The sequence below is a fragment of the Gorilla gorilla genome, chromosome 3, assembly GCF_029281585.2.
Source record: "Gorilla gorilla gorilla isolate KB3781 chromosome 3, NHGRI_mGorGor1-v2.1_pri, whole genome shotgun sequence".
In the NCBI taxonomy this organism is placed as follows: Eukaryota; Metazoa; Chordata; class Mammalia; order Primates; family Hominidae; genus Gorilla; species Gorilla gorilla.
In genome coordinates, this window is record NC_073227.2 from 179,887,088 (window position 1) to 179,912,424 (window position 25,337).

General features: G+C 41.8%; 2 protein-coding genes across 9 annotated transcripts in view; one reads left to right on the forward strand and one right to left on the reverse strand.

The window, feature by feature from the left end:
• The window catches only part of FNIP2 (folliculin interacting protein 2), a 138,679-nt gene that overhangs the window by 100,600 nt on the left and 12,742 nt on the right, over positions 1 to 25,337 (forward strand). For 7 of the 8 annotated variants that reach the window (XM_019025683.4, XM_004040572.5, XM_019025684.4 and 4 more), the window contains 2 exons: positions 654 to 810; positions 21,467 to 21,667. In XM_019025683.4, the coding sequence (XP_018881228.4) occupies positions 654 to 810; positions 21,467 to 21,667 (358 nt within the window). The other variant, XM_055384768.2, reaches the window with a different exon arrangement.
• Positions 22,015 to 25,337, reverse strand: part of SPMIP2 (sperm microtubule inner protein 2) — a 144,342-nt gene continuing 141,019 nt past the window's right edge. The window contains exon 5 of the mRNA XM_031010219.3: positions 22,015 to 23,738. Within this exon, the coding sequence (XP_030866079.1) occupies positions 23,724 to 23,738 (15 nt within the window). The 3' untranslated portion in view covers positions 22,015 to 23,723. The remainder of the gene's footprint in view (positions 23,739 to 25,337) is intronic.

Consider the following 25,337-nt stretch of genomic DNA (forward strand, 5'->3'; position numbering starts at 1 on the left):
TTGTCTTTGCAGCTATTGTGACCCTTTGGGGAAGCCTAAGCGATGTGGTGGAGATGGGGGAGGGAATAGGGAGTTTAATTTTCTGTCAACTGCAGAGAAGGTCCGTGGCTGGCAGCAGATGCCTTGCTTCAGAGGTGGTGGATTACACTCGCCGTGTGGCCCCTCTCCTGCTGATCAGAGCAGCGTGAGGTGGTTGGGAAACAACACCTCTTTCTTAACACTCCATCAGGTTGATTATTTGGTCTGTGATGACTGAAAGCAGTAATTAGAAATTTCTTCTGTTCTTCCGCACTGTCGTGGGCACCACTCTGTGCAGATATGTCAGATTCCTAAAGCCAGGCTTTTGGCAAGAGCCCTTCCTGAAACATTTTGTTTGGTCAGTATTTTGACACAGACTGCCTGGTGGATGTCCAATATGAGGTACAAAAACAAACTCATAACTAGCCATGGATATAGTTTTTTTTTCTTCCAGCCTTCCACTTTAAAAAACTCCCTTTTCTCCCACCTGTGATCCACTTACTTTAGGGTTGGTGACATGGACCACCCTGAATCTATTTTATTTACCTGTATCATTGGAGTGCTTGTACCAATTATAATGAAAGAAAAAAGTACATTTTTAGCTGTGCATTTTAATGGGCCACATGTTGTTTTAGGTCTCAGAGCATCAGCACCCAGAATGTAAGGAACTTTGGCCGCTCACTTCTGGCAGGCTACTGCCCCACATACATGCCTGATCTTGTGCTTCATGGGACTGGCAGTGATGAGAAGCTGAAGCAGTGCCTGGTGGCCGACCTTGTCCACACAGTCCATGTAAGTGATCCCAGTGTGGAGCCTCTGGCTGCTGACAGTGTGTCAGTCAAGGTCTTGGCTGACAACAGGTGTTTAGACTGAAGAGAGACTAGTTAAGGGGTTGTTTATGGAGATGTGGGCAGGGTTATGGGAACCAGCTAGGGCTAGTGAGGCACCTGGGGCCTAGCAGCAGCTGGAAGCTAGAAAGCACACCTGGGCCTGACAGAGTAAGGGGAGGGTGCGTGACATCAGAGCCCTGGAGAGCCTGAGCCAGGATGAGGGGCGGCCTGGCTGCAGGAGCAGTGAGGAGGGGGTGACTTCCTGCCATCCCTCCTCCCATTCTCTGGTCTCTTTCTGGTACCTCTCATTGGCTGAGCCCGGCTGAAAGCCAGAGAGCAGGGGCACAGCTGATGCAGACACACAGCCTTGTGGTGCATAGAGGTCAGCCTCCTGTGGCCCAGAACAGGACGCAGAAGGGCAAGGAGCTGCTCTGGGGGTGGTGGGTTAGCAGATAGGCTGGGCAAATGGAATAAACAGCACAGATGGTGACAATTATATGCCGTCACGGTGAGGACCGAAGAGGTGTCACATGTGGTTTGTTTTTTATCTGATGCTTAAACAAGTTCCTAAAAGTAATTTATTTTAACTGATTTGTCATTAAGTTCACTTTGATGGCTGCATGAGGATGACTGTATAAAGATTAATAAGTCTCACTGAAAAATTGCCTCGTGGCTGCTATTAAGTGCTTTTCTGCTATCTGCAGTGCAACAGAAACTAAGCAGTTAAGGAAACTGTCAATCTGATGGGCCTGTTTTTAACTGAGCTGTTATTGGGCAGATGTGCAAAAATAGACATTTTGTATTAGAAACATTTTGTATCTTGTACAGTAGGGAAAGTCCTCATCGCATTAAGAAAATCAGAATTTGGCCTGTTACCTACCTCCTTGGCCAACAAGTATTTTTTTTTGAGGTGGAACAAAAGGCATTGCATGTTATCTTTGGCCTCGAGCATCTCCTCTGTGAAGACTAAACATCAGACACAGGCTAAACAGGCTAAGTATATTTATGTGAAGTGGGAAAAAAACTCAGTAAGTGAAGCAGATGTCATCATAACCTCTCTCAATGGGGAGGGCTAAGAGATGAGGATAGGGCCATCCGAAGCTGGGGAAAGCCAGCCCAGTGTACACGTGTGTGGCCAAACGTTCCTAACCCCACCCCTGCTTTGTGGTCACATGCCACCCCTCACCAGGATACTCCTGGGATGAAACTATGAAGTTGCTTTTGTCCCTATAATATCATAATTATTTAATATCATAATTTCTCTTTATAGTTATGAACACCATATAGTCATTTATCATTTCATGAGTCCATGCATCAATGACCCCTGTAAGAACAATGCCCTCATTGTATAATGCTATCTAAGTTGTCCAAAATGATGTCTGATGCTTTGGCAATTTCACAGGCTGTATTTATGTGTGTTTAGTAACTGCCTATAACATTAAGGCACCTTTTCTGTCCGCTCCTATTGTTTATATTCACACATGCCAAACTGTGAGTTGTTTTTTTTTTTTCTGCTCTGCTATCATTTTGATTTCTAACAATATTGGTGTTGGTTATTGGACCTTCCTTCCATGAAGCCCAGTGAGCTGCTTCTGACAGAGGTACCAAGAGACTACAGGGGAACTAATGGGATTGTCCTCAGTGACATCAGTTTTACCAGCTGGGGACTTTGTTTGAATGCCCTGGATTTACTCACTGACCACTCTGGAAATGCAATCTATTGATTGATAACCCTCCTTGAACTTATCTGTAAAACCATTCATGAAATATTTTATGTTTCCATAGGCTGGCAAGTTCTCATTTTTGTGTGTTAGATTTTCATGGTGACCCCCTGGCTCTATAATTCTTTTATTTGAAAAAACACAACCATGTTTACTCTGTCATTACTCTTCAAGCTTTTTCATATTTCATTTTCCCTTCCTTTTAGAAGGAGTGTTTTTACACTGTAGCTTTTCTCATTTCTTTATGCAATCACCCTGAGAGATCGAAAGTTATTAAGCATAATAACCTATATTGTGTCAAATTGTGGGTACATCCAAAGTGCAGCTGTGCGTGGGTTTTAATAGGAAATTCCAAAGGGTTCATAAAAATATCTTCAGAAGTTTAATACATTCAGAATATATCCAATTAGCATTAGTGGATTTCTAATTTCACTTGACACATTCATCATAATGAATTTTGCTTTTGAAGTAGTGTTCTGTTTAAACTGGCGCTCTGGTCTATGGCAGTGTTTTTTTGTTTTTTTTTTTTTAAAAAACAGGCTTGCTTTCAACATCCATTTACAAACATTTGTTGAAAAATATTTTAGGAGTATTTGTTTAAACATTATACCGAATTTACTGCTCCGTAAAGCCTAGTGAATATTTAAATTCTTGAATATGTTGCCAGAAAAAGAAGCAGAGATCCAAAAACAAGTATATGACCAGAGTTAGAGCTGAAATAATAGCTTGTTGAAGAAGAGAAAATTGTAATAAATTGCTTTATCATAACTTGCTTTCAAAACCTATTTTTTAAGTTGGGCACAGTGGCTCACGCCTGTAATCCCAGCATTTTGAGAGGCCAAGATGGGTAGATCACTTGAGCTCAGGAGTTCAAGACCAGCTTGGGCAACATAGCAAGACTTCATCTCAAAAATAAAATAGCGTTAAAAAAAAAAAAAAGAAAAAACAAACCTATTTTTTGAACATTAATTTCAGTGCTCATGCTAGATTTCAGCAGACTTTGGTACTCATAATTCTTTTTAGAGAAGGATTTTTAACTGTTTAAAAGCAATTGATTCCAGTTATTGATCTCTTTTCTAGACCTGTGCACAATTTGGATTTAATAATCTGTCTTATGTAAATTAAATGTGGTGGTTTTTTTTGTTTTGTTTTGTTTTTGTTTTTGTTTTTTTTGAGGTGGGATCTTCCTGTATTGCCCAGGCTGGACTCGAACTGGGCTCATGTGATCCTGCCTCATTCTCCCAAGTAGGCAGGATTATAGACACAGGCCACTGTACCTGGCTCTAAATGTACACTTTTATAACTGCTAGTTTGGAGTTTTTCTCTCATTGAGAGATTGCTTTGTAATGCTTCCAATGTTAAGAATTTTTTTGTACTTTTCTTATCCTAGTCTCTTATGAAAGAAAGATATAGTAACTACTTCATCAATTTTCATTTTTATTACTGACTTTCACATATCAAGATTCAGAAGTTCTTTAAATATTTAAACACGTATTCTTGTTTAGTCCATATACTACCTCTTTTCTGTCATTTGAACTCTCTCTGCCTCCTAACATATAGGTTATACAGCTGCCTTAAATTAGTGTAAAGTAATACGGTTTCAGTTTTTTTCTTGCCACATCTTGTGCATTCTTTCCTCTGTTTTCCTTTTGACTTTAAATGGAAAGAGAGCAGGCGTATGTGCCAGCAGCATTCTATGCCTGTGACTCCTGAGTAGCCTTTTCCCTCTCCTTTTTCCTCTTGTGTCTGGCCTGTGAATACAGCTGACGGGGTTACTGTTGGGGTTATTGTGGGGCAGTGTAAGGTGATGAAGATCTCACTGACTTAGTGTTGATGGCTTGAGTTTGAGTCCTGGTATTACCACTCGTTTGTTGATAATCTTAGGTAAATAAACTGGCATTGCTAAGCCCCAGAAAAATGTATTTAGTGGAACAGATGAAATGTGATTCAGTGGTTAGGAAGTTAACTTCTGAAGACAGACAAACCTAAGTTTGAATCATGGTTCACCCCTTAGTGGCTTTGTGGCCTTGGGCAAGTTTCTTTAATTTTCTTATCTATACTGTGAACAGTACTTACGTCATAGGTTTGGTCTGAAGATTCTGTGAGATCATGCGTATCAAGTGGTTAGCACTTTGCCAGGCACATTGTTAAGTGCCCAATAAATGTGGGCCAGATGTGATAGCTCACCCCTGTAATGCCAGAGCTTTGGGAGGATCCTTTGAGGTGGGAGGATCCTTTGAGATCACCCTGGGCAATATAGCAAAATCCCATCTCTAGCAAAAAAAAAAAAAAAAAAATAGCTAGGCATGGTGGCACATGCCTGTAGTCCCAGCTACTCAGGAGACTGAGGCAGAAGGATTGCTTAAGCCAGATGTTCAATGCTTCAGTGAGCTATGATCATTGCCACTGCACTCCAGCCTGGGCAACAGAGCAAGACCTCATCTCAGTAAATAATAATAATAATGATATATGTAAAAGTGCTTTGTAAATGATACAGCAATATATCATGTTTTTAATATGGGAGAGCAGAATGACAACCATTATTTTCGTAAAAATGAAAATTACTGTCAGAGATAAGAAAGCTATATACGGGCCAGGCACCGTGGCTCATGCCTGTGATCCCAGCACTTTCGGAGGCCGAGGTGGGCTGATTGCCTGAGCTCAGGAGTTTGCGACCAGCCTGGGGAACACAGTGAAACCCCGTCTCTACTAAAATACAAAAAAAAAAAAAAAGTTGCCAGGTGTGGCAGCGGGCGCCTGTAGTCCCAGCTACTTGGGAGGCTGAGGCAGGAGAATTGCTTGAACTCGGGAGGCAGAGAGGTTGCAGTGCGCTGAGATCATGCCACTGCACTCCAGCCTGAGCAATAGAGCAAGACTGTCTCAAAAAAAAGAAAAGAAAGAGAAAAGAAAGCTATATGCATATGTACTTAAAGTTCTCCTAACTAGTCAATGGCCTTGTCAATCCCAGGGGACTACTGTTGGGAATGATTGAACAGAACCTGTACACACATTCATTGAGTGCTAAAAGCATTCACTTTTGCTTTGCCCAGGAGCAGACTGGACAGCTCTAACTCTGCAGGGCAGGGTCATCAAGACCAAAATTAACACTACATTTTGATGTTTTTTAAAAAACAACTATGCTCCAGGGCTTCAAGCATTTTACAGAATAATTTATAAGATGAAGTAACCATTGGATACAGCAGCCTCTTCCGTTTAATTTTAAGCGTAGCAACAGATTGACTCCAGAAATATCATGCAGGAATCAGTAGCACAGATAAAGAGCTTTGCTAAAAGCCTGGCTGTGATATATATATATATATATATATATATGCTCATGAATACCTAATTAGTCCATGCAGTGCAATCAACCTGTAGGACTATAAAAGAACAGCAAGTCCCTTCAAATGGTAAATCATTACTTAAGTAACACAGATAACATTAAATACCTCAGGTCAGCAACAACCTTAAAATCAATAGGATACAAAGAAAACATCTATGTAGGACAAATCCACTATTTTGGAACATCTCTCGTTGTTTTCTTTTCCCCATGTTTGGATAATAAACATGGCAGTGCCTCAGGCCTCTAGCACTGTCTTCTATAGCCACAGCCCTCAATAGAGCACTACCTGTGTCCACTGGCCTATGGAGCACTTTTAAAACTACATATTTTGACCTATAAATGGGTTTTGATTACCAGTTTTTTTAATGATATAGAACTAAAATCATCACACATTAGGCTTCTTGATTAGTGAAACCTTTGTATTATGTGTGTGTGTATTTATACACATGTGCACACATGTCACACTTGTATGCATATGGCATGTCATGCTAGGTTATGTCATATAAGCATGTATGCCAGGTCATGATGTTAAAATGTATTTCTTATCATGGATTGTGGTTAAAAAAAAAATACTGATCTCTGGGTATCCCCAACTCCAATCTGAAATCATTGTGATTCTCTCGCCTTCTCAATGTGACTAGTCTTTTTAAAGTTCCTTTTGATCTTCCCAAATGGCATCCCTGTGTCCACTTTACCCACTTCCACCACCTTGTGCAGTGCTGCAAGAGGACTTTCTAAAGCATGAGACAATCATTTACTCTTTTGCTTGAATAGCTTCCTATTTTCTAAGAGACTAAACTATAAACTCCGTAGCTGGAATTGCCCCTTTTATGTCCTTCAAATATACACACATACCCCTGTATCTCCTCTTATGCCCCAGTAACACTGTTTGCCATTCTTTAAATAGTCCACCTTTCCTCACACCTCTCTGCCTATCAGATTATGCTTTCTTTGCCTAGGACACTATTGAACAAACTTTTTTACATTTTTGAAGACCCATTTCATATGTTGCCTCTTCTTCAAAATCATTCCAGGCCCCATATCCCTGTTCTGTTCCAGATGTGTTCCTCTACTAGGGCTGCAGGTGCCTTGAAGCAGAAAGCAGGGACTTTATTTTCCTTATATCCCCAGCACCTTGCCTGGTGCCTGGCACATAGAAAGTGCTCACTAACGTTAGTTGACTCTTCTCCATAAAACTGGGGTTAGAGTCATGTGTGTCTATTACTTTAGTGTGGCCCTTTCTTCTGAAGTAAAGAGAGATGGGAGATGATCTTTCTTTAAAGAAACTTAAAGGGGAAGAGTAAGATGTTTAGACATGCCTGCAGCTCTGTGTGTTCATTGTCGTTACCTAAAGGAAAATAAAAGCTTATTATAGGTCTCTTGGGCTTCATGTCTCTTGCATCGTGTCAGAGTTAGACACATGTCTAATTTTGATGTTTTTCCCAAAATGTTTTACTACCTACAAGATATTTGAACATCTGTGCCATTCTCTGCAAAAAAGCTACCAACCCTCTCTCATTTTATTTTGGAGTTCCACATCTCATCATGTAACTTGATTCTGATACCCTTTCTGACCTTGAGCACCTCTTCTCAACTTCCGACTGAATTTTACTCAGCAAGTGGCCAGCCTGACAGTGCAGCCATTCCAGAAGTTATGTACGGTATCTTCAAGGCCACGGATTGAATTTGGGCCCTAGTCTGGTGAGCACAGGCACAGATACACAGAAGATCAGACATTTTCCCGGCACCCCTCCAGACCATCTTGCCACACTTTGAACCCTTTCTTCTTTCCCTCTACCCCTAAGTCTTCATACTGTCTTCATGTATACCTACCAGGATCCCTTAGCAATGTCCCAAGGTCCAAAATGATTAATTTTCCTCTTCCTCTTGTTTACCTTAGTACAACTCTTAAGCCTTTAGTGACATGAAACCTATTTCCAAGAGAAAAATTTCTGATAAGCAAATGCTTTTAGAGTTATGATAAGGCCATATGTGATTGTTACCCCTTCTGGTATTTTCATGTGTTAAAAATATGTTTGATGCACTAGAAATCTCCAGTGGTGGCACTTCAGGTGGTCGAGATAACTTGTGTCACCTGATGGGGCAGAGATGCTTTTGGGTTAGAGTGGGGAGAGTCACACCTGAGAGATTTATTGGTTGAAAAATACTTATCAGGTAGCTTTTATGTGCTTGGTACTGTGTTTGTAGCAGTAGTCAAAATCTGAAGTAGAATTAGCAGGGGCGTGGTGGCTGTGTGCCCAGGGTCCCAGCTACTCAGGAGGCTGAGGTGGGAGAATGATCTGAGCTCTGGAGGTCGAAGCTGCAGTAAGCTATGATGGAGCCACTGCACTCCAGCCTAGGTGAAAGAGTGAGACCCTGTCTCCTCCCCCACCCCCCCCTCACCCCCCCACCAGCCAAAAAAAAGATCTGAGGTGGGAGGATTCCAGCAACATGTACTAAACTGGTGTGGATGGCATGCCTCCCCTCTAAAACTATATAGTGATGGATAAAATATCACCATCCTCACTGCTGCCCCATTGTTATAATTCCTGTCATGAAAAAAAATGGAAATCCTTTTGTGCCAGAGATAAATGGAAATCTAAACCAAAGCAGTAAGCATGAGCTGGTCCTCCAGGATTTCAGTCTTGATACAGGTCCTAGGAATTGGGTGCTGAGTTCTCAGATTCACCCGAGGATGAAAGACTGTGGTCTTGTGTGCATGTAAGGCTTGAGACCTGGAATCAAGCCCCTTACCTAAAGCCTGGAGGTTCAAAGAAACTATTCTTCCATGAAAATGAGACTAGAAATCACCAGACATAAGCAGTGAAGCAGCAAAGAAACAGGCTGGAAACAGGTTAGGGAAAATAAAGTCACCCATGAGAAATCAAAACCCCCTGTCTGTGCTATTTGTGGGTTTCAGGTCCAGATTTATTCCACCTGAGTGATTTGCGAATCCCTACCCAAGAAATAAACATAAAACCAGAAGCATAGAAACCTTTAGGACTCTGGCAGAAGGAAGCACACTACTTTAGACACTTCCACAACCACAGGCTCATGAGACGCATATAGGAAAATGAAACATAGCTCCAGTAAGATAGGCCCACGTTCAGAAATTACAAACATATGTGGGAAACCAGGAAATCATCATGAGTGGAGGGCAGGCGCATACAAGCAGGAGAATCAGCACTCCTCCAGTCGGCAATAACTATTAAAGTAGCCATGTTTAAAGTGTTTACGGTGATAAAAAGAAGGAATTGGAACCTTAAAAAAAAGAGAGGATAATGTGATAAATGATCATTTAGATTCATGTAAGAACTAAAAACAACTTCTAAAATTGAAAAATAGTCCCTGAAATTAAAACTCCAGGTATAGGTTAAAGAACAGAGCAGATTAAATACAGCTAAAGATAATTAGAATTTGAAATGGAGGCTACTTAAGAAATTATGTTTTTTAGCTCTGAGACAAAAAGACATGAAAAATATCAAAGAGCAAGTAAAAGATGTGGTGGCCAGAGTGAAGAGACTTTATAGCATATGCAGAAAGAGAATAGAGAAAATGAGGGAAAGTAATATTCAAAGAAAGGATGGCTGGCATTTTTCAGGTTAAGTAAGCACACTGACTCCCAAGTAGGGAGAATATTAACAAATTCACACTTAACAACTGGACATCAAAGATAAAGAAAACTCTTAGAAGTAGCCAGAGAGAAGAAGACATGGCACCTGTCCTCAGGGAGTTTGCGATCTAACAGGAAATAGAAATAAGTCAGCAGTGAAAATAGTGTGGTCAAGTGTGTGGCAGCAGGAGGCCAGGGTGCTGAGAACGTGCGCACAAGGCGGCTGTGGTGAGGACTCAGCTATGGTCAGTAGCAGAGTGAGGATGAGAAGCAGGGAAGAGTGCAGGGCATAGCATGGCTTTTTCAGGGAACTGAAGCCCCTTTCGCTGATGACCCCTTCAGCATATCTCAGAGCTGGCTTTGCCACCAACAGGAGGTCTGTCTGTCCCCTCTTTCAGTAAAACTGCTGTCAGGAATGTCTACTCAACATGGGATCTAATTAAACTAAAGAGCTTCTGCACGGCAAAATAAATTACCATCAGAGTGAACAGGCAACCTACAGAATGGGAGAAAATTTTCACAACCTACCCATCTGACAAAGGGCTAATATCCAGAATCTACAAAGAACTTAAACAAATTGACAAGAAAAAAGCTAACAACCCCATCAAAAAGTGGGCAAAGGATATGAACAGACACTTCACAAAAGAAGACATTTATGCAGCCAACAGACACATGAAAAAAAGCTCATCATCACTGGCCATCAGAGAAATGCAAATCAAAACTACAGTGAGATACCATCTCACACCAGTTAGAATGGCAATCATTAAAAAGTCAGGAAACAACAGGTGCTGGAGAGGATGTGGAGAAATAGGAACACTTTTACACTGTTGATGGGACTGTAAACTAGTTCAACCATTGTGGAAGACAGTGTGGCGATTCCTCAAGGATCTAGAACTAGAAATACCATTTGACCCAGCCATCGCATTACTGGGCATATACCCAAAGGATTATAAATCATGCTGCTATAAAGACACATGCACACATATGTTTATTGTGGCACTATTCACAATAGCAAAGACTTGGAACCAACCCAAATGCCCATCAGTAATAGACTGGATTAAGAAAATGTGGCACATATACACTATGGAATACAATACAGCCATAAAAAATGATGAGTTCATGTCTTTTGTAGGGACATGGATGAAGCTGGAAACCATCATTCTCAGCAAACTATCGCAAGGACAGAAAACCAAACACTGCATGCTCACTCATAGGTGGGAATTGAACAATGAGAACACATGGACACAGGAGGGGAAGCATCACACACCGGGACCTGTGGTGGAGTGGGGGGAGTGGGGAGGGATAGCATTAGGAGATATACCTAATGTAAATGACGAGTTAATGGGTGCAGCACACCAACATGGCACATGTATACATATGTAACAAACCTGCACATTGTGCACATGTACCCTAGAACTTAAAGTATAATAATAATTAAAAAAATTCTAGCTGACTTTATATATTGGAGGAGATGGTTTAAGAATAATGAGTGATAACCAGATTTCTTTTCTCTGGATGGATTTGAGACTGAAGGGGTTTTTTGGTTTGTTTTTATTTTTTTTAAAACTGGTCTACAATTCACACACCTCTGCAGTCCTTTTAGTGGCTCTCAGTCATCCTAGTGGGGTGTGTTGGCCAAGGACGATCTTGTATGGTCTGAATCTTCAGTTCCAAGGCTATGGAGGATGCAGTTATATAGGTGGGTCTTCTCCTCTGAGGAGGCAGAGGAATACCAAAGGGGATCTGAGGACCTTTAAGAGTAATGCTGAGAAGGTGACTGTCATCACATTCATCATGGGCTCTTTGCATGACTGACTAAAGGCCTTTCTTACAGCTACATAAAAGCTAATATTAAGTCATGGTGCTGTAACATAAAGAGAATTATTGTGGAAAGGTATTTTGTCATGTAGCATCCTCTTATTTAAGTACAGTTTAATAAATGTATAAAACTTACCAGAATTATATAAAATGAATAACAAATGGGAGTTCAAATGAAGCCAAAGACTCTCCCTCTCCCTCTCCCTCTCCCTCTCTGTCTCCCTCCACGGTCTCCCTCTCCCTCTGTTTCCACGGTCTCCCTCTCCCTCTGTTTCCACGGTCTCCCTCTCCCTCTGTTTCCACGGTCTCCCTCTCCCTCTCTTTCCACGGTCTCCCTCTGATGCCGAGCCGAAGCTGGACTGTACTGCTGCCATCTCCACTCACTGCAAGCTCCCTGCCTGATTCTCCTGCCTTAGCCTGCCAAGTGCCTGCGATTGCAGGCACGCGCCGCCACGCCTGACTGGTTTTTGTATTTTTTTGGTGGAGACGGGGTTTCACTGTGTTGGCCGGGCTGGTCTCCAGCTCCTAACCGCGAGTGATCTGCCAGCCTCGGCCTCCCGAGGTGCCGGGATTGCAGACGGAGTCTCGTTCACTCAGTGCTCAATGTTGCCCAGGCTGGAGGGCAGTGGCGTGATCTCGGCTCGCTACAACCTCCACCTCCCCCCAGCCGCCTGCCTTGGCCTCCCAAAGTGCCGAGATTGCAGCGTCTGCCTGGCTGCCACCCCTTCTGGGAAGTGAGGAGCACCTCTGCCCGGCCACGACCCCGTCTGGGAGGTGAGGAGCGTCTCTGCCCGGCCGCCCCGTCTGAGAAGTGAGGAGCCCCTCCGCCCAGCAGCCGCCCCGTCTGAGAAGTGAGGAGCCCCGCTGCCCAGCAGCCGCCCCGTCTGAGAAGTGAGGAGCCCCTCCGCCCGGCAGCCGCCCCGTCTGGGAAGTGAGGAGCGTCTCCGCCCGGCAGCCGCCCCATCCGGGAGGGAGGTGGGGGGCAGCCCCTGCCCGGCCAGCTGCCCCGTCCGGGAGGGAGGTGGGGGGCGCCTCCGCCCGGCCGCCACCCCGTCCGGGAGGTGGGGGCACCTCTGCCTGGCCGCCCCTTCTGGGGAGTGAGGAGCCCCTCTGCCCGGCGGCCACCCCATCTGGGGGGTGTACCCAACAGCTCATTGAGAACGTGCCATGATGATGATTGCGGTTTTGTCGAATAGAAAAGGGGGAAATGCGGAGAAAAGATAGAGAAATCAGATTGTTGCTGTGGCTGTGTAGAAAGAAGTAGACATAGGAGACTCCATTTTGTTCTGTACTAAGAAAAATTCCTCTGCCTTGGGATGCTGTTGATCTATGACCTTACCCCCAACCCGGTGCTCTCTGAAACATGTGCTGTGTCCACTCAGGGTTAAATGGATTAAGGGCGGTGCAAGATGTGCTTTGTTAAACAGATGCTTGAAGGCAGTGTGCTCTGACTCACCACTCCCTAATCTCAAGTACCCAGGGACACAAACACTGCGGAAGGCCGCAGGGTCCTCTGTCTAGGAAAACCAGAGACCTTTGTTCACTTGTTTGTCTGCTGACCTTCCCTCCACTATAGTCCTATGACCCTGCCAAATCCCCCTCTGCGAGAAACACCCAAGAATGATCAATTAAAAAAAAAAGAAAAAGAAAAATTTATATATTACTCGTTTATTAATAAATCAGAAACTACAAGAAGCTATCACCCAAAAAAATAAATAAATCAATCAATAAAATCAATAAAATCAAGCTAACATTAAAAAAAAAGCAAATGAAGCCAAAGAATCATGTGTTTTATTATCCAGAATATCTCAGAGAAAAACATAGAGAGAAGTGCTTCCGATTACCTGAATCATAAGTTGCCTGTTCCCTTTGTGTGTGTGTGGTTTTTTTTTTTTTTTTTTTTTTTTGAGACGGAGTCTGGCTCTGTCGTCCAGGCTGGAGTGCAATGGCGCAGTCTCGGCTCACTGCAAGCTCCGCCTCCTGGGTTCACGCCATTCTCCTGCCTCAGCCTCCCGAGTAGCTGGGACTACAGGCGCCTGCCACTATGCCCGGCTAATTTTTTGTATTTTTAGTAGAGACGGGGTTTCACCGTGTTAGCCAGGATGGTCTCGATCTCCTGACCTTGTGATCCGCCCGCCTCGGCCTCCCAAAAGGCTGGGATTACAGGCGTGAGCCACCGCGCCCAGCCTCCCTTTGTGTTTTAAAGAGGCTTCCCAGTGGCTTATCCCTGATAGTTAAACCCACACTGTTATAACTATTGTGCAGATTTTAGATCTGGTTATGAATACAGAAGTCTTCACACTCCTGCTGTCTGTAATACACATGTGGGCTGAGACATCTCTGAAGATTGATAAAGGGTCAGTGTCAAGCAGCATAAAGATGGGGAACTTGTAGCAACATGCATGATAGAAGTGGCTGTGTTTTCTCCTAATGACAATAAATTCAGACCATCATTCACACTTCTTGCACTCTTGTCTTCTAAGGGATTTCCTTGGATTTTATAGTAGAGGGCTTGGGAGACTCATAGGGCTAAAAGTCGGAAACACTTGTGAGTTCCTAGACTTTATTTCTTACATGCCAAGATACTTAATAAGCTCTTTTTTTTTTTTTTTTTTTTTTGTCCTGAGTGTTCCTATCTGTAGAGCAGTACTGTGTTCCTGCCCCCCTTCAGGAGAAATGGCATGATGAATTAATAAGTAGTTATGGGAAGCATATATGCAAGAACGGCATTTCCTCACTCTTCATTGGGTTAAAAATAGATAATCACGTGAAATACTAGTCATTTAAATGTGGTACATAGAAAAGAAATATATTAATTATGGTGCATTGGAGGTATAATATTGCCAGAAAATAAGAAATGCACAGATGACTTAATAGGAACTGGGTTGCATCCAAAAATAAACTGTTCACCACAGCTAGAATGTATTAGATATTTTGCACATGCCCAGCACTGTGTTATGTTCCTTTCAAAGGCTACAGAAGAAACAGAAATGTGATTTATCTCCTTGAGTTACTTATAAAATCACTGAGTAGACAAACATGTGAAATCAAGAACAAGTTAAGACAGTGTGTGATGAAGTGCCAAAATGAATGGTGTGGACAGCAAGTGTTCTCAGAGGTCAAAGGAAGAGCAGTGCAGTGCATGTGGGAAGGTTTCCAGGGAGAGGGATGGACTCACGCCAGGTCCTTGAGGGATTGTGGACTTGAGATGGGGTGGCAGGGAAGGCATTCTGGGCACAACCTGAGGTAAGAGCAGGAATCTTTTTGGCCTGGAGAAGGAGGCGGTACTAGTCCCACTTTCACACAACTATAAAGTACTGCCCCAGACTGGGTAATTTATAAAGGAAAGAGGTTTAATTGACTCACAGTTCTGCAGGGCTGGGGAGGCCTCAGGAAACTTACAATCATGGCGGAAGGTGAAGGAGAAGCAAGTACCTTCTTCACAAGGCAACAGGAGAGAGAGCAAGTGTATGCGAGGAAGTACCACACTTTAAAACCATCAGCTCTCGGCCAGCCGCAGAGGCTCATGTCTGTAATCCCAGCACTTTGGGAGGCCGAGGGCAGGCGGATCACTTGAGGCCAGGAGTTTGCTACCAGCCTGGCCAACATGGCAAAACCCTACCGCTGCTAAAAAAAAAAAAAAAAAAAAAAAATTCAAAAATTAGCTGGGCATGGTGGTATGTGCCTGTAGTCCCAGCTACTCTGGAGGCTGAGGCACGAGAATCACTTGAGCCTGGGAAGCAGAGGTTGCAGTGAGCTGAGATTGTGCCACTGCACTCCAGCCTGGGCAACAGAGTGAGATTCTGTCTCAAAAAAAATAAAAAAATCAGCTCTCGTGAGAACTCACTCTCACGAGAATAGCATGGGGGAAATTACCCCATGATCCAAACTCCTCCTACCTGTCCCCTTCCTCGACATGGGATTATAATTGGAGATGAGATTTGGGTGGGGACACAGAGCCAAACCGTATCAGGGGTCTTATTGGGAACTGAATATGTACAGGTTGGGTGGGCCCAGGCTGTGAAGAGCTGTAAGTGTGGAAGAAGAACAGTTTTAACTTAATGGTTTGGGTGATGTGTGCTAGCGTAGATTTTAGAGTTGGTGAGGGAAATGATCATGTGGTATTTTAAGAAGTTTGAGGTTTTAGGTAAAGTGCATAAACTAGGGCAGTGTTGTCCACAGTTGCACTATTTGTGAGCTCTTGAGTCTGAGGTTTCAGGGGACATGCTCAATACAGAGAGAGGGTGGTTCAGGACAGCAGGACGAACATTTGAGCACCTAATATGTTGGGTTCTATGCTACACATTTCAACACATTTTTCTCACAGAAAACTTGTGCTTTAAATGGCATTTAAGCCTCACAGAAGCTCTGAACTAAGTACTATCCCATTTTACAGACATAGCAACTGAGGCCCAGATTGAGTTGCTGAGGTTCCACAGCTGGTAAGTGACAGTGGTTGTATTCAAGCCCAATCTGACTTCAGAGCCCTTGCTGTCATCTTATTGTTGCCGTTTGTTGAATTATCAGAACCACAGCTCTTGCGATTCTCTAAACCTTGTAGACAATTTCTTGTTCGTGGAAGTTTAAGTTAAGCAGAAGTCATGTGTATATGAATCAAGGCAGCATATTTTGTGTGTGCAGCAATCTGACCTAAAACCTTGAAATTGGAATGTCCTAGGCATTTAACGCTCCCAGGAAATGGACCCATCCTTAGAGGCTACAAATTAACCAGGCTGATCCTGTTGATTCAACAAGCTGTAATAGCAAAGAAAACTCAATAATCTTCTAAAGATTTATAAAACAAGGCATTTCATTTGTTACTCTATCTTGAAAAATCTTCACAGGAAAGTAGTTTGGGTAAACAAGATATTGACAAGGTAGAAATGAATAAATGATTGTTTCTAACTTCTCATATGAGTGCAGCAAGGGGAAAATGATAATGGCGTATGGCCTCTACCTCCTTTCTTTCTGGAGACTGGCTGTCCACCCTAACAATCGTCTGCAGCTCCTTACTCACCTCCCATGTTCTTCTATCCGCAAGTCCCTGTCAGAAGTTTCTGAGTTACCCAATTAAGTTTCTGTGGGAGGCATGTAACCTGCTGTTAGTGGTCTGGAGAGGGTGGCAGGAAGGTGCCAGGCTGGCAGCTCTGCATTGACACCCTGGCTGCCGTTGGACACTCAGTGTGGTGTGGGCACTCAGGAGGGTGGCGATAGGGCAGTGCTTTTCTCAGCTGATGGAGGAAGTACAAACATATCGCAGATCCATTCTGATAGGAGAATTTGATAAATTATTTGGACAGGAAACTTATTTCAAAATTGATTCTCCTTAGCTTGAGAGAAAGGAGGGTAATTGATGTATGTCAGCATCCATAAGGTTTGTAAAGTTTCTCAAACAGGCATTTTAAGTGGAATGACTATATTTAATATAAGTATTTCTCTCAGATTTTCATTTGGAACTCTGAAATGAGGACCTGATTAATCTGAGACAATAATGGTTTGCAGGAGAACTTTTAAAAAAGGTAACTATACAATGTAGGCTTTTTGGTTTGTTTTTCTAGAGATATTTAGTCAAGGTAACAAAACTCTTTGGGAAAAAAGATGTTAGCATTAAGAAGAGAAATTTTGCCAAGTAATCTTACTAAACTGACAGGTATCCATATCATATCTCCCTTTTCCTTAAGGTGTATGGGAGGCCAAAGTGAGGCTCACCATGGTTCAGTTGTCAGCTTTGGGGTACAGGCATGCCCCACCTTCCTATTCCTTTTCTTTAGTTCCCATGCCCAAACTCCAAGTCCTAAGAAGAGCAGATAGTGGATTAGGCTTTTCATAGGTGTTTAAATCAGTCAATCTTAGGTTCGTATTTTTTAGAATACTTAATTTCTTAGAAGTACTGCTACATGTATGTTACTGCAAATAAGTGTATGTATGAAACCTGCTATGCATGTGAACTTGATAAAATTGTGAACTTAAAAAACTTACTTGACAGATTTCACTATTTACTAACTTCTACTATTAAGGTATGGCTAGTAAGAAATAGTATTATAAAGAAGCATACATATAATTCAGGGTTTGTTTATTGTGGTTCTATAGATGCCTAAAAAATAGTCTTCCCAGCCAGGCACGGTGGCTCACGCCTGTAATCCCAGCACTTTGGGAGGCCGAGGTGGGTGGATCACTTGAGGTCAAGAGTTCGAGACCAGCTTGGCCCACATGGTGAAACCCCGTCTCTACTAAAGATACAAAAAATTAGCTGGGTGTGGTGGTGGGCGCCTGTAATCCCAGCTACCCGGGAGGATGAGGCAGGAGAATTGCTTGAGCTCGGGAGGCGGAGGTTGTACAGAGCCGAGAATGCATTACTGCACTCCAGCCTGGGTGACAAAGTGAGACTCTGTCTCAAAAAAAAAAAAAAAAAAAAAAAAAACCAAGAGGAATGTTAAATTGAATTCCAGGGCATAAGGTGTGTGCAGGTATGTATTTCTGTGACAAATCCAAACATAGTTTTCTAGATCTTAGAGTTCTTTAAATTCTGAAAACTTAGAGATTGACTGATAAGCCAGATCATAATATGTTTACACTGCCCCGTCTCTAATGGGGTTGAGTTTCCTTTGGAAAGATGATCAGAAATCTCCAGTCACCAGAACTTCAGCTTCAACTCTCTGACCCTGTGCAAGTTCAGGCCTGATCAGGGATGGCCAGCAGTGGCCCCGGTGGCCCTTGAATTGTAACTGAAAGTAGTTGATGATATTTTTATCTCTTTCCAGCATTCATTTCTTTTTCTTGAATATTTAGACTTCCCTCTAGTTTGTTCTTCCTTTAAAAGGTGTTTATTCTTTAGTAAATAAGTAAGTAGCTACTAAGTGATATAGTTAGATGGAAGCAATTGGATTGATTCAGGGAATTGTGTGTTATGTATTTAGTAGCCTGAGAATATGTAATTCTTGGAGTTTTTTCTCTTTTGAAAAGGTTCTGCTGGTTCTTTTCTGTTCCTGGGGCCTGCATGCATAAAAGTCAGTGATCCATGCTGTAAGGAACACGAGATGCTCATCGACTCTTGTCATTTGCTTGTGCTTAATCTGTCTCATTTTCATTCAGCAAGTAACATTTTTCAAATGCCAGCTCCTGTGCTAGAGGCTAAGGATGCAGAGAGAAGATTCAGCCCCACTTTCAAGGAATGGACTCCTGCAAATTCCTGTCAGTTTGTCTCAGTCTGTGTACTCATTGTTCTTTCGTCTTTACTCAGGTCTCTACCTCAGATTCTGCCTCTTTGCTCCAGTGATTTAAAAATGACTTGTGAGCCTATAATCCCAACATTTTCAGAGGTCAAGGCAGGCAGATCACTTGAGGCCAGGAGTTAGAGACAAGCCTGGCCAACACAGCAAAACCCTGTCTCTACTAAAAGTACAAAAATTAGCTGGGTGTGATGGTGCACACCTGTATTCCAGCTACCCAGGAGACATGAGAATCGCTTGAACGCAGGAGCCGCGTGTTGCAGTGAGCCGAGATTGCACCACTTCACTCCTGGGCAACAGAACAAGACTGTCTCAAAAAAAAAAAGAAAGAAAGAAAGAAACTTTGGAGGCCAAATGTAGTGGCTCACACCTATAATCCCAGTTCTTTGGGAGGCAGAGGTAGGAGGAGCACTTGGGTCCAGGAGTTTGAGACCAGCCTGGGCAACATAGCAAGACCCCATCTCTACAAAAACATTTTTTTTTAATTAGCCAGGTGTGGTGGCACATGTCTGTAGTCCAGCTACTTGGGAGGCTGAGGCAGGAGGATCACTTGAGCTCGGGAGCTTGAGGTTACTATGAACTGTGATCAGACTTCTGCACTCCAGCCTGGGCAAAAGCAAGACCCTGTCTCTAAAAAATAAATAAATACAAAGACTTGTGCTGATTTTTCGTGTTAGTATTTTTTAGTTTTACATTTCTCTTGCATGCTTACTTTTAAAATAATTGAGCCAACCTCTCTGTCCCTTTTTGTTATTGCATGTAAATCTACAGCCTTCTGATATAACCTAAGCTTGCAGAATCTTCCATCCATCACCTTCCTAGTATGCCTCTTGGCCCTTATTCCAGCAGTTAGTTACTTAAAACAAAGCCCTTTGTGTTGGTAGTGGTACCATATAACTTATAGTCTATGCACTGTTGGGGTTTGACACACTCTTCCCTTCCCTACCACTGCAGTGGGAAGATCATTTAGAAGACTAAGTTCGATTTGAACCTAGGGCCCAAATTACCTATTGCAAATCAATCCTCCTCCTCCCCTTGCCCTTTGCAAAAGCTAGAATTCACCGTGAAAGGTGACAGGCATACATTCAACTCATTGTCTCTATGTTGACATATGGTCAGTATGAGAGAAAGGTCTCTAATATAGATCTGTCCCGTGGCATGACCAGCATGTTGTGGATTTCTGACAAATGCAAAGCAGTGAAGGAGTTTGAGCTCAAAATACAAATATTTTAAGTGTTCAAATTTCCTTTTTTTTTTTTTTTTTCCATAAGGACCAGACTCATTGATGGCAAGTCGTCATCATCTTGCTGTAAATTTATAACACACGATGAACCAGACCTTGGAGGAACTTGTAAAGAGAAGTCACTGAAGCCTTGTATCTTTAGTTGTCCGTTTTGGACAGTGTATATATGCATGTGTAAGAAGCGTAGGGGTGAAAGGGTCCTGAAAACCTTTGGTTGAAAATGGTGATGGGGTCATTATGTGTGTAAGAAAATCTTTGTACTTTTCAGTTAACAATTCTACAAAATGAGAACTGTCTTGGGAAACTGGGCTTTATGAGTTCAAAAATATACTTTATCAAATTCTTTATCTCTCATGTTTAAAATTATTTGAACAGACAAATGTTGAACATCAGACTTTGTCTGATTGCTGTTCCTTTCAATGGGAAAAATATAAATCCTGATAATAGGGTTTGTATCTTTTTAAACCCTTATATTTTTATAAACCCTGATAATAGGGAAAAATATAAACCCTATTACCAGGGTTTTTCCTACTATTTTTCCTACTATTCCCCCTTGGATAATAGTAGGAAAAAATGTTGGTCCGCACGAAGTTTTCATTCATCTCACCACTCTCTTTCCCATTTGTGAGAAGGAATACAAAGCTGCACAGGCTCCTCTTTTAGTAACAGAGTCCAAGACTAGGGAGTCAGATCACCTGTTAAAATTACAGTATTGCATCATGCATCTTTGATTTGTATTTGCAGCCTTCCCACTACTTGGATTAAGTCGTAAAAATCACAGGTAACCATGGTCCAGTGGCAAAGCTGTATATCTCTTTGGGTTCTTTGTTGCAATTAGCAACTCTTGTTAACTTAAACAGGAGGGACTTTAGTGAAGGAATATTAGGAATGTATAGAATTGATGAGAAGGCAAAAGAATTAGGGTTCAAATAGGCAACAAGGCAATTCTGGAGTTCCAGGAACCATGGACTACTTGAAGGTGTTTGTACTAAGTCCCACCAGGCCTTGTACTAATTGCTGTCTGGGCAGGAATATGGTGCCAACCATTTTTGGTCTTCTGTGCTGGTACTTACAAGGAATTCCCAGGGAAGGAGCATCCAGCTGGCATAGCTTGGGCCATACAAACACACCTTGACAGAGGAAGGATGGACCCGATTGCAGTCTCACCGGGCCTTGTCTAAGAAAGACCATTCTTCAAAGGAAAATTCGGATGGATTTATTGGAGAAAGTTATTTAAGCAGCCAAAAGAATCAAGCAGTCACCCCAGGATAGTAGAAGGGAGTAAGGACGGAAGCAGCCAGTACTAATTTTCCTTGGTAAATGAGGGTTAGAAAAATGTGCATATGTGCATTGGCTTTGAGGCAGGTCTCTCTGTCTCTGGCTTTCTCTATCCTCCCCCTCCCCCACCCATCCCTCCCAAGCCGTTACACTTTGATTTGTTTTGAGAAATTAGGTCTTTAAAAAAGTCCTTGTGACTGCTTCAATGTTTACCCTATTTACCCTATGGCATAATTTACCAGTTGTTAAATCTGCTCTATCCATAACTGCCTGGCTGTCAAGAATTTTACATTTAAATGTATTTATCAGTAGTGAAACTTTGACCTTTTGGACTCACCTGGATAAATAAACCCATCCCTTTGTGTTTCTTTTTCAGCATCCAGTCCTGGATGAGCCAATAGCTGAAGCTGTCTGTATTATCGCAGACACGGATAAATGGAGTGTGCAGGTAGCTACAAGTCAGAGGAAAGTGACGGACAACATGAAACTAGGCCAGGATGTCCTGGTCTCTAGTCAGGTGTCCAGTTTGCTTCAGTCCATTTTACAGCTCTACAAGCTTCACCTCCCTGCTGATTTTGTAAGTACTGGTTCTTATATCACCAAAGAAATCTAGTTTTAAAATGCTTTTAACGACATTTCGATTATAAAATCACAAATTCAAAAGTACTGTTTTAATATAATTGGAGATTAGCATAACTAAAACTAGAACATGCAGCATAAAACTCGCAACAGGATAGATTTCAGTAGTAATAGCTCTTCCGTGAAACAAATAATGAGGAGCGGCACTGGAATTTTTTGGAATGAGGTATATGGTGCAGTAAATAAGGAATGGGTGGAGAGATCAAGCATAAAAGGAAACTGTAAATCATCCACTGGAGAACTCATGAGTTCTCCTTTTATTAGATATTTTAATAAGTAGGCCAGTTTCTGAAGGGATTGTAGTTCCTTTTATTAAGCAAACATTTTCACAAAGGTGTTAAGGATAAAATAGAATATCATTTGTGTAAACATTTCCAACATTTCCAGCTTTAAAGTACTATACACATGTAAGATTATATCAATTGTTGCTTTTTTTTTTTTTTTTTTTTGACAGAGTCTCACTCTGGAGTGAGTAGTGCAGTGGCATGATCTCTGCTCACTGCAACCTCCGCCTCCCGGGCTCAAGTGATCCTCCCACCTCAGCCTCTTGAGTAGTTGGGACTAGAGGCATGTGCCACCACGCCAGCTAATTTTTGTATTTTTTGTAGAGATGGGTTTTGCCATGTTGCTCAGTCTGGTCTCGAGTTCCTGGGCTCAAGCAATCCGCTTCTTTCCAAATGGGATTTTAAAATCACTTTCATAACAATACTTTAAATACAAACAACAGACAGAGCCTATACACTCTTAGAAAAGTATCAGTAGCTCCCCCCAGCCACTGGAATTAACATGCATGACAAAATCTTCTCAGTATCTGCGTATGTGCAGAGAAATTGAAAGAAAGAGAAAATACATTTAGAGAGGGAGGGGGAAAGGTTTCAAAAGAAGAAAAGCTTTTCCAGTGATGATGAACACTTAAAAAGAGAGAGAGAGAAGCTTAAGGGCATATGGCATATAGCTGGGTGGAGCTTGGATGGGCTGACCTCAGAGACAGGTGTGTGAGGAAAGAGTCTGCTTTCTCTGCTGTTCCCTCCTGTCTGCACAGCGCTGTTCTCTGCAGCACAGCCCCAAACCAAAACATCTGTTATCTGCTTCCTGGCCTCCAAAAATGATGCAAACCTGTTCACCCAACAAAGCAGGAAGTTTTTAAATATTAATTACCTACGCTAATTGCTAATGTAATGATCATTGTCCTGGGTTTTTATGACCAAATCTATACTTGTACCCATTCCTCAGAAAGAGTCGAGACTTTTATGACTTTGAAGAAGGTGCTCTGACATACCGTCTGGTTGTTATCAAAGTCGGGACAGTGTGGCAAGGCAGGAAGACCACTGAGCGTAGCTGGGTTATGGTCTAGGCTTTGCCGTTGGTTAGTTGTGTAACAATGGACGATCCCGAGTCTCTCCGAACCTCAGCTTTCTTAGTTGTAAAAGGAAGATAGTACCTGTTCAACAAGGGTGCTGTGAGAATCTTCTGATAATTTGGGATATAACTGCTTTTTACTGCTAAAGCACCATGCCAATATTATAAAATACTTTAAAAGCCATATATGTTAGCTTTAGAGTCCCATAACCTGGGGTCAAATCCAAGTTCTGCTACTTCCTAACCATGTAATCTTTCAAAGCCTTAATTTCCTTATCTGCAAAGCTGGGGAAATAATAGAGAACCTATCTCCTATGGTTATGAAATTATATTAGAGAATGAATGTAAAGCACTTGGAATAGTGTTAGATGTTATAAGCACTCAGTAAACAGCTACTATTAGTATGATAGTCAATAACAATTAGTTTCATGAAACAATATTAATGGTTGCAAAGACTGACAACACCTTTTTTCCAAACTCTTTATTTGGGCTTTAAGCTGAAGCGTACTCTTGCAAGACATCTGTCCTGGGGTGATATGAGAAGCACTTGTGGATTATTATGATCTTATTTTTCGTTCTACAGCAGTAGGCAGTTTCTCCTTCTAAAAGCAGGTTGAGTTATGCTGATTTAGAGGTTAATGTTTCCTTTTCTGTAAGAGAAGTAATGTATATTAGACTTCATAGTTTACTTCATAAGTATTTGCCAAACTTTTATATTTCATTCTATAATACATACGTCTTGTTACAGTTGATATCTTGGTTATCAAAGCAATAAATTGTTATAGTTAATTCTTTTTACTTCCTTTGGACAGAAGTATGTTCAAGCACTTACTAGTGTGAATGACTTATTTAACCTGACAAAACCAAGATCAAAGAAAATTCTATCTGCAGTTTAAAATTCTCCTTAAAAAAAATCACTTGAATGAAACCTGTGATTAAATGGCTTTTAGAACCTTCAATACAAAAAGAGAAGGTAGCTATTTGAAATTTTAGAAGTTCAAAATTGGAGAAATCCATCTCAGGAATAAAATCCCAGAAAGAGGAGTTAAAAAAGCCCCCAGCATGGTTCAATGGAATAATCAGGTCTTTAAAAAAATGTTTTCTTTTTTTTTTTGAGACAGAGTTTCATTTTGTTGTCACCCAGGTTATAGTGCAGTAGTATGATCTTGGCTCACTGCAGCCTTGACCTCCTAGGCTCAAGCAATCCTCCCACCTCAGCCTCCTGAGTAGCTAGGACTACAGGTGTGTGTGCCACTATGCCCAGGTAATTTTTTAATTTTTGTAGAGACAGAGGCTCACTATGTTGCCTAGGTTGGTCTTGAACTCCTGGGCTCAAGTGATCCTCCTACCTCAGCCTCCCAAAGTGCTAGGATTACATGCGTGAGCCACTGTGACTGGCTAAAAGTTGTCTAAATGCTTTGATTTCACACCTAGTATATATTTCATATAGACCACAGTTCTTATTTCCACACTGCATCATACAGTTTTCATATAGGCTGTGAACACTGTAATTACTTTTTCCAAACAGAAAGGGTTCAATGTCATATGAATATTATTTTTAATATTTTGTGACTCTTACTAAAAATTTTCTATTTCACTCCATAAGGAACTGAAAGCTAATAAAGATCCTTTTACCACCTTGTTTACTTGGAGGAGCATTTCCATGAGAATTGGTGAAATCCTCCTTACTTTATTACTCTTAGTCACTTAGCAGTTGTGTTTCTTCCACGTGACACAATGTATTTAAGATTTTAAACCAATGAAAAACTGAAAAGATTGCATCTCTGATAGATATTTTTTCCATGTCACTGATCAGCCCAGATGGTCAAGATCAACATTTTCAAATGCATCTGTTAATCTTTTTACCTTGAAAATAACAGGCCTAATGGTCTAGAAGAAAATTATGTATGATGGAATTACCCTTGCCAAAGCCATCAGGTGTCTTACTGAAGATGCTCGGGTATCTGCCTGCCAAATGCAAAAGCATTTGCCTCTGGTGAAAGACACAGATGGTTGCTATTCTCTAAAAAAATGAAGCTGAACACGATTCCAAGGGTAAAGATGTCCTGAAAATAATTGCCTTTTCTTTATTGTTATTAAAGACCTAGTTAAAATACATTCTTGAAAGCAAAAGAAAAAAAAGTTGTGGGGGAGGTTCAAAATGACCTGTTCCCGTCAGTCTCCTCTGGAAATGTACTGGGCCAGAATAATCTGAGATATTGGGGGAAAAAAACAAAAACCATACTGTT